We start from the raw sequence: 10,000 nt of genomic DNA, 5'->3' as shown, positions 1-10,000 counted from the left end.
CCAAGTTTCTTATTTTCTTCTAGCATAGTATACAACAATGTAGCTAAATTATTCATGATCACCTACATGTACATTTCACAGTTTATTGACTTGGTTAAAGACCTAAACCTAATTACAAATTTGTCTTTTTCCTGGTCTAGTCTATAATCGAAATAGTAGTTGATTTCCAACCATTCATATCCTGGTCCCCCAATTTTACCTTTAACCATAACCTACATGGTAGGGGACTATGTATTGCCATTCAAAACTCTCAGAATGCTTGTTATTTTCATAATGCATGTACATGCAGCACGTTTTAGCGACAAAATCATCTAAAACTTAGAGGTTGCAATTGGTTGTCGTCCGCCGCTGTGCGTTAACAATTGAACATTATCTATAACCACACGTGTGTAAAAAAAAAAAAAAAAAAAAAAACTAAAAAGAAATAATCTCTTGCTGTGGCCTTCAATTCGACATTTAGATATATCGACGACGTTTTGATTTGTGTAAAACACTTTTACAAACAAGAGATGTTTGTAAAACATATATGTGCCCCATGGTGCAAAATTGAAAAGAGTTATACATGTACACATGCGTAATTTGATTGATAGTAATATCACCAATTCGAAATATTGAGCAGACAATATCTTACAATGTCAGGAGTGGATTGACCAAGTGACCTAAAAATCAATAGGGGTCATCTACTCCTTATGCTGTACGAGTGTACCAGTTTTGGATTCAATCAAGGAAATAATTCTTAGAATATAGGAGACAATATTTTACTATGTCCTGTTTAACCATTGACCATGTGACCACAAAATCAATGGGGTAATCTTTATCCTGAAGATGTACCAGTGTAGCAAGTTTGATGTCTGTCAAGCAAAGGGTTCTTAAGATATTGAGCGGACAGTATATTACTATGTCCAGTTTGACCCTTGACCTTTGACCATGTGACCTCAAAAATCAACAGGGGTCATGTTCTTTTGAATGTGTACTAGTGTACCAAGTTTGATGTCTGTCAAGCAAAGGGTTCTGTAGATATTGAGAGGTCAGTATGTTCCTATGTCCAGTTTGACCATTCGCCTTTGACCGTGTGACCTCAATATCAATAGGGGACATGTTTTCCTGACGATGTACCAGTGTATTAAGTTTGATGTCTGTCAAGCAAAGGGTTCTCAAGATATTGAGCGGACAGTATATTCCTACGTCCAGTTTGACTCTTGACCTTTGACCATGTGACCTCAAAATCTATAGCGGTCATCTTCTCCTGACGATGTACTAGTGTACCAAGTTTCATGTCTGTCAAGCAAAGGGTTCTCTATACATTGAGTGGTCAGTATATTCCTATTTCCAGTTTGATTGATTGAATATTGTTTAACATCCCTCTATGGAGACGTCACCACTGCCGGTGAAGGGCTGCAAAATTTAGGCCTATCCTCGGCGCTTATGGCCATTGAACAGGGAGGGATCTTTATCGTGCCACACCTGCTGTGACACGGGACCTCGGTTTTTGCGGTCTCGTCCGAAGGACCGCCCCATTTAGTCGCCTCTTCCGACAAGCAAGGGGGCACTGAGAACTATTCTAACCCGGATCCTCATGGGACTATTTCCCGTTTAACCCTTGACCATGTGATCTCAAAATCAATAGGGGTCATCTACTCCTTGAGATGTACAGTGTACCAAGTTCGAAGTCAGTCAAGCAAAGGGTTCTCAAGATATTGAGCGGACAAGGTCTTCCTATGTCCAGAGTAGACTGACCCTTCACCTTTTGACCTGAAAAACAATTGGGGTCCTCTTTTACTCATAACCAACCCACATATGAAATATCATTACGCTCAAGTGATTGGTTCTTAGGATATTGAGCGGACAACATGTGGTCTACCGACCGACCAACATGTGCAAACCAATATGCCCCTCTTCTTTGAAGGGGTCATAATAACATCTTCTTTAGTACTATTGATACTAGATTGAAACTAAATGGATATTTAGAAAGAACAGGTAGATCTTTACTAAAATTGTAAATTTGATGATGCCAAGGGTAGGGACCAAAATGGTCAGTCATTAAATGTGTGAACAATAGAAATTTTTAACTTCTTTATAACTATCATTCCAATTCTTTTCAAATTTGGTATGAAGCATCTTCGGAACAAGGGGGGGGGGTATAAATTGCAAATTTCGGGATTCCTGCACCCCAGGGGTCTTGGAGGCGGGGAAAAATTGACCAATTTTCAAAAATATTCTGCTATACAACCGCACATGTGTAAGAAAAACTAAATACATAATGATGTAGAGCAGGAAGGCCTCTATCATAATTGTAAATTTCATGATTCCCGAGGTAAGGGTTCTGACCCCAGGTGGGGCCAAACTTAGTATATAGTATTTATGCGTAAGTTTATTGATACTGATAATTATATGACAAAAGGGTTAGATAAAATCTAAATGCATATTTAAGAATAGCAGAAAAGGATGTACAAAAAATGGTGAATTTCACAACCCAGGGTTGGGTCCAAATTCGGCATATCTTTCAATGTTTTAATGTTAATACACCTATTATATTATGTAAAGCTTGTCATCAGTGTATGCACTTTTAAGGGCATTGAAGGTTTAAGAACACATCTTGTTCTATACTATTGCTGAACATTAGAATTTATCATAGATGTTTTCTAAATTTCATAGCCCTTGGGAGTGGTGATACTTTTTCACTAGTACTCAGGTGACTGATAAGACCTATGGGCCTCTTGTTATGAAAAGCGCATGTCTCCCCAGCTCTCCAAATTGGAAGTACATCAAATGAAATTTCCTCCCCTTAATGTACATCATGGTATGGAGGAGAAAGCATAGGCAGGAACATTGGCATTGTGAACTCTGATAAGTCATCTAGAAGTGTTCACAAACTATTTAACACCCTCCACCCCTTAGATTTATTGTTATAACTTTAAGGATAACAATAGGATCCTCATGTCCCTACAATATGCAATCTACAAATGGCACCGAAGCATTGTACAAATTCTCAAGACTATCGGATAAGTCGTATAGGAGAAGTGGTCACAAGCTATTTTAACACCTTCCATAACTTTTATGAAAATGATTGGATCCCGATAATATGCACATCTAGAAATGGCAATGAATCATTGTACAAAGTTTCAAGTCTACTTGATGAGCTATAAAGGAGACGTTGTCATAAGACCATTATTTTAACATCCTCCACCCCTCTTAGATCCACTATAACATTTAGGAAAATAACTGGATCCTCCTGTACCCACAATATGCACATTTACAAATGACAATGAATCGTTGTACAAAGTATCAAATCTATCAGATAAGCTATATAGGAGAAGTGTTTCACAGGCTATTTTACACTCTCCACTCCTCCTAGATCCACTATAACTTTTAGGAAAATAATTGGATCCTCCCGTTCCGGCAATATACACATCTACAAATGGCAATGAAGCATTTTACAACGTTTCAAGTCTATCCAATAAGTCATATAGTAGGAGAAGCTTTCACAATATTTTGTGACAAACAGAGGGACAGAAAATACAAAAACAATGTCTCCTCCTAGAAGAGGGGAGACATAAAAACAATATGCTACTTTATATTTGGTCTTTTGTTTTGGATACCTACTATTGACAGTATACATGTCTTGATAATTATGCTACTTCCTCTAGAGAAAGAAATAAGCAACAAGCCAGTCGTTTGATTCATGTGTATTCAATAATTCTAGATAGAAAAATATTCTGAACCCAGATATTGGATTCAGAAGTAATGGTTTGATCTCATTGTTAAATTCATTATATAAGGAATTTTGGCCGTTTTAGTCCATTGGTTCTGAATACACTTCAAAACACTCCACACTATATATTTTGCGTTTATTTATCTTACAAGAGGGGACACGTCGCGATAATCTACTGGTTAGAGCCCTCGCTTCGTAATCGGGGGGTTTCGGGTTCAATCCTGGGTCCCGGCACCGCGTTCAAACCTTAGACGTTTTAAAACATGGGTAGTGACTTCTTTGCTAAGAGTCCGGCATCAGAAAAGAAAGTCACAGTTCTTTCGTATATGACCTTAAAGACAGGTCCAGTATCACAGTAAGCTTAACCTCCCTGCTACGGCCGTAAGTGTCATGTATAAGTCAAAATGTTTCACCGAACACCTGGTGACCCCTCTGTACGAGTAAAATACAAAATGTTAAAAACCGGTCTCTTACATGAACAACTGCGATTTCCTTTTACCCATGGATGATTTGTGTCTACTTTAGTTGAAAATTGCTGAATAGTTTTTGAGAAGAACAAAACAGTTACTTTATTTCAAAACCTCTTTTGAGCCAAAAACTTTTATTTTCAATATTAAGTCTAGTTAGAAAATCCACGGGTTAAATACCATAAACAAAGGGTTGGGGTAAAATCAAACGTTCTATCTAAATTCACAATTAATCACCGATTTGTTGTTTCAGGTATTTGTCATCAGAATGGGAAAGTATCGAAAATGATGAATACGAACGCGTTCCATATCTCCATATCTGGCACGGGCAATGTCCTCATATCTGTATGTGCTTCAAAAAGAAAGCACGTCACTCAGTTAGAGAGCTGAATTTTCACCTGAACGTTTATCAAGAAACGCTGGAAAATGAAGGCGAAAAGATCGTAGTGCATGCAACGGAGGAGTCGAAAAGGGTAATTGATAATTCATGTATTATCAACATCAGTACTAGTCAAAATGAAAACAAGCCAATTCCAAACATCGAAGTGAACAGAACAGAAGAAAACGTAAACGTCTCAGTAATTCCAAGTCAGTGCTGTTCTGTGTCATTCTTGGAGGAAGTGTGTAAAAGCAGTCGACATTATATACCATACGACCTCAGGAATCAGCTTAAGATTAAACTGGATCCATACAATCCCCTTGGAAATGATTGGCGTCGACTAGCAGAATTCTTAGACATGACACCATGCATCGAATACCTTGGGAGTATTAGATCCAGTCCCACAGAAGTTCTTTTATGTGTTGTTGAACATCGCAATATGACCCTCGAAGAACTGGCGGTAAGATTGCTGTTTTAGATTACCTGAGCTGGTAGATCATCACCTTTTCTCAAAAATTTTAGAGACAATATTTTCTTATTTGCAGAAAAGTGTGATCCATGACCTTTGACCTCAAATTCAATAGGAGTCATATATACTATGTTCGAAATCTCTCATGCAAAGGGTTCTTAACGTATTGAATGGACAATAGTTTTTTTTTTATATCAGGGGTAGTTTGACACCGGAGTCCTTTGACCCCAAAATCTTTATGGGTCGTTGCTTATTAGGGGCTATCAGTACATGTATATACTAAGTTTGATGTTTTTCAAGTGAAAGGTTATTAACATATAAAGCGGACAACACTTTGTTTACCGACCGACAGGTGCAAACCAATATATATGCCCCTTCTCCTTTTAAAGGGAGGGGCATAATTGGTTTTTTTTAAAGCATCAAACCTGCAATTTGGTAAAACCAGCTTGTAATGCAAATTCAAGTTTGTTAAATACTGTATGGTATCCAGGGGTTAGGGAGGGGCTACAAGAGATATTTGATTCCATAGGAAAACGTGTCAAAAATGCTCTGCTCAAAAACAAGGCTTTGTCAAAGCAATACCTGTACGTTCGTCCTCCTAATCATCAGACATGAATTGTAAATTCAAATTATGGCACCTGAAGTTATTATTTGGCAACAATAGAGTTGAGGTGTTTTAAAATCAAGATACTTAAAAAAACTTAATCCTTTTGCCCCATCAAAGTCCTAACATTAAATTATATGGGACAAGTTTTTGAAAATATTCTGCTAATGAACGACTGGGCTGCAATTTGACTTTATAATATCCATGCATTTTCGTGCAATAAGGAAGGTAGTCAATCTATATCAAATAGGTTGTTTTCTTTCGTAGAAAGAAATATTACATCAATTACTTACAGTAAGATTTGTTTACAGCAAATGTATGTTGCCCACATTTACTGCAGTAATGCAGGTGACAATAGATTGTGTTAAGATTAGATTAATATTTAATTCAGATAAGCATTGATTCAGGACTGCCTCGTCAAGGTGTGTAATTAGATAGGCACCACCTGATTGAACTGATCAGGCGTGGGTTTCAAACCCCATAGAGGGCTTGGTTGCCAATTGTAAAAACACGTGGATGTGTTATTCGCTATTTTAAGGCATAGTTTATGGCATAGTTTATTGGAAAATATGCCCGCCCAAGATTGTTCCGCGGCATTCAGTCCTTAACTTAATTTTTATACATATTTTCAAATTCTATGTACTTCATATCTTAGACAGAAGCGCATATTTCATTTAAAGCTATATATGCCGTAATCTATGGATATTGGCGTAGGGATAAAACGTGTTTTATATCAAGCTATATAAATTATAGACCTTAGGTAAATTATGCAATTTAACTCAATCGGATTAAAAGTAATCAAGCAAATTTCCTATTTAATTATGTATTCGAGTCGGATAGTGAACGTCCCATTTCGAAATATTCCATGATCACGTGACGTTGCTCGCGGTATTTCGAATGTCAACGACCGAGACCAGCCACTGTATCTCCTAGTTACAGTAGTAAAAATAGTTTCATGTTATAAGAATTAGATGATTTCATTACCTCAATAGATATACTATTTGCATCTTGTTATTAAGACTACCCTACCCTAAAGGTTGCATATTGCAAATCTCATCGAGCATGAACATAACCGATTCATTTGTGTTGAAGCAATACTTAATGACTTTGTCAAACACATGAAACAAGTTTGAAATGTCTCTGGTGTCATCGTGTTCATTCAGAACACTTCGGAAAATATAATTTAGACAGAGGAGTTAAGGCTGCCGATCGCCCGTATCCGTGATTAGTCTAGCCTTCAGTACACATAGAGCAGTGCGTCGATATTAGAACGTATATGTAAGCTCATGATCTTTAAACCACATGTAGCAGTGTTACCGTACATGTATTATTTAAGCGATAGAGGAATGTATCTATCATATATGTACATAAAATCCGGTTACTTTAAAGGGACATGATTTGAGATGAAAATTTTCAAATTTTATTTTCCCAATTTTTAATGTTTACAATTTTTATGCCCCGAGATCGAAGATCGGGTGGTATATTGTTTTTGCCCTGTTTGTCATTCTGTCTAAAACTTTAACCTTGCTAATAACTTTTGAACAGTAAGTGCCAGAGTTTTGATATTTCACATGAGTATTCCTTGTGACCAGACCTTTCCGTGGGTACCAACAGTTTTGGCCCTCTGACCTTGGAGTTTGACCTACTTTTAAAAAAATTGACATTGGTCATATCTTCTAAATGGTAAATATTAGAGCTTTCATATTGTACATGAGCATTTCTTGTGACAAGATATTTGTACTGGTACCAAGATATTTGTCTTTGTGACCTTGGTCATCTTCGGAATTGGCCATTATCAGGGGCATTTGTGTTACACAAACATATCTTGTTAACTAATGTCAGTTGTCGAGTTACAAGAGAGATACAGAGCTCACAATTCTTGTTTGTAAACCTTGCTCGTGTCATGTTATTGTTTACATACCTGTGATTATTGAAGTCACTGTTAAGACTTGTCGTAATAATTTATTAACAATTACTGATATGGAAAAACACAAAAAAATTAATTTGTTTGATCATGTTTTGTGATGACACAGGTCATGTAAGTAATAAGTTGAAAACTATCCAATATGTCAGATACCCAATGGTTCTGGGCTGCTCTGGGAAGTTTGTGCCTTATAACTTTGATTTAAAACATTTTCCAGAAATAAACGACGTGTATTCATAATTTTGCCCTTAAATTGTCGCACTGGACAAAAACTACCATTATAGACACATTTGCAATATTGAGTTTCAAATTCTGAAATCATGAACGAACGTTCATTTTGTCTTTGGTCAAGTATTCGGCACGACGGACCAGAGTTGGATACAGAAAATTGGTTAGAGGTCGCAATTTTGTGAGGCAGGGGATCTTGAGGCCCCCATTGCGTCCAGGACGAAGCCCTGGGGGGGGGGGGGACCAGGGGGCGAAGCCCCCGGAAGCTCTTGGATTTTACCGATTTTATAGAGTTTGAAATTTGTCTCCCATGTAGTCATTTCTACTATTTTCGGTCATTTCTAAGAATGTGAAAGTAATAAAATGACGCAAATTTTAAGGTGTTTTTTGAAAAAATGTACCTTTACCCAATAAAAGTAATTCAGTAAATTAGAGGATTTTCTCAGTTATTTCTCCGAAAGTGGAAGAAATTATTGCTTCTTTTATCGTTTACATTTTTCAAAACAAGAGACCACGATTTACCTTAAATTTGAACTTTTTAGGGGGTGGGTGGGGGTGTTCGGTTGCGACCCATTAAATCCGCAACTGAGAATTACAATTGTATTTGTAAAATCATTATCTAATTTTCAATATGGAGAGAGATCATTACATTAGGAACATTCAATTTGGAGCTCTATGTGACTTCCTAATAATCAAGTTCTATTTACTGTATATGATATCAATAAATACATGTATAACAGAACTAATGCAGGCAATTATTCATAAATTGTTCTTAAATTCATTTGAATTAAAGATATTTTTCATTCAAAACATATGCTCAACAATTCAAACACGCATTAAAAAAAAGTCCATCCTCATGCATTATATGTGATTTCCCGCGCTTGCGCATTATATATATATATATATATATATATATATATGATAGGGGTTTGTGTTGTGGCTCATGGATCTCTTGCTTTTATTTGCAGAGTGTGTTGAACAACATTACGAGACATGACGCAGAGAGGATTGTTCGACAATTCATATCTCGAGAAACCCAACTCGAGTCGACAGAGTTGTATGAAAGGAATGGATATCAGCATGACGAGAGAAAAGTGAATGACTTATCTTATCAAAACTACGCTTATATGTAATTCCAAATCGTTATGCATGTACATTTATGTTGAATTGTTTCACCTGTGAGAACAAACACTTTATTTGGTGCTAGTCATGGTAATCAGTCAATCATGTTTTGGTGCATTTGACATATCGTCCAAGGAATCAAGGAGGGGTTGAAAAATATGCATTAATTATTTGTATTTGATTTCTAAGCACAGTTAAAATTAATTCCCGTTTTCTTGTTTTCAATGTACTGAGTATGCAAGGTGGAGAATTGGGTGTCTGAATTATATTAGGTTATACATGTATGTGTCGTTTATAACTGTCCAGTTGGGAATGATTAATATTTCAGTTACCAATGGTTTTATAATTGTGACCCGTTTGTCTTTTGCAAATGTTGCTGCTTTAATTAACTCTGAAAAATGGAACATCCAATTACCACTGGAGATATTTATAAAACGGATATTACCAAGTCTTATTCTATAGGGTAATAAAAATGGATATTGACCAGTGTTATTCTAACGGGTAATAAAAAGGGATATTGCCAAGTGTTATTCTATAGGGTAATAAAAACGGACATTGCCTAGTGTTATTCTATAGGGTAATAAAAAAGGATATTGTCCAGTGTTATTCTGTTGGGTAATCAAAGTCCTGAAAGTACTGAAAGACGGGGTCAAATTATTCAATGCATAACTTTCAGAAATGGTGCAGTTATGCTAATATGACAATTTATATGAAAACTCTCCAGACAAATACTTTAATCAGACATAGGTCTTGAATTGCATATTTACGTACAATTTCCTATTCGTGTTTTTGATACAAGAAAAGAAGTGTTCAAAATCGAAATTTTCTTGGAAGTCTGTTCTTTTTTTATGGCTTTGAGGCCAAAACGAATATCTAAAGGAATGCTTGTATTGTGACCTCCTAGTCTTGTGGCCAGTTTTGTTTAATCAATATGATCCAGAACTCGATATTCTTGGTTATCATTTCGCCGAGATAGTGCCTTCCTTATTAAACCTCAATATTCTTGGTTTGTATCATATCGTGAGGGTCACCAATTTAACTTGTGCACTTACATGTAGCTCTTCATAGCTAAATCAGGTGGTGAACTCTTGTGAA

General features: G+C 36.4%; 2 protein-coding genes across 5 annotated transcripts in view; one reads left to right on the top strand and one right to left on the bottom strand.

Moving 5' to 3' along the window:
• The window catches only part of LOC125683113 (UNC5C-like protein), a 32,310-nt gene extending 22,922 nt beyond the window's left edge, over nucleotides 1–9,388 (top strand). For all 4 annotated transcript variants that reach the window (XM_048923917.2, XM_056140349.1, XM_056140348.1 and 1 more), the window contains exons 4-5: nucleotides 4,433–5,018; nucleotides 8,752–9,388. In XM_048923917.2, coding sequence (XP_048779874.2) covers nucleotides 4,433–5,018; nucleotides 8,752–8,916 — 751 coding nt within the window. In that variant the 3' untranslated portion in view covers nucleotides 8,917–9,388. The remainder of the gene's footprint in view (nucleotides 1–4,432; nucleotides 5,019–8,751) is intronic.
• The window catches only part of LOC125683126 (uncharacterized), an 89,016-nt gene that overhangs the window by 70,264 nt on the left and 8,752 nt on the right, over nucleotides 1–10,000 (bottom strand). The gene's annotated exons all lie outside the window — the stretch shown is intronic.

The sequence above is a fragment of the Ostrea edulis genome, chromosome 6, assembly GCF_947568905.1.
Source record: "Ostrea edulis chromosome 6, xbOstEdul1.1, whole genome shotgun sequence".
NCBI lineage: Eukaryota > Metazoa > Mollusca > Bivalvia > Ostreida > Ostreidae > Ostrea > Ostrea edulis.
Note: the sequence above shows the minus strand (reverse complement) of the source record. Positions and strands in the feature narration are given on the sequence as shown.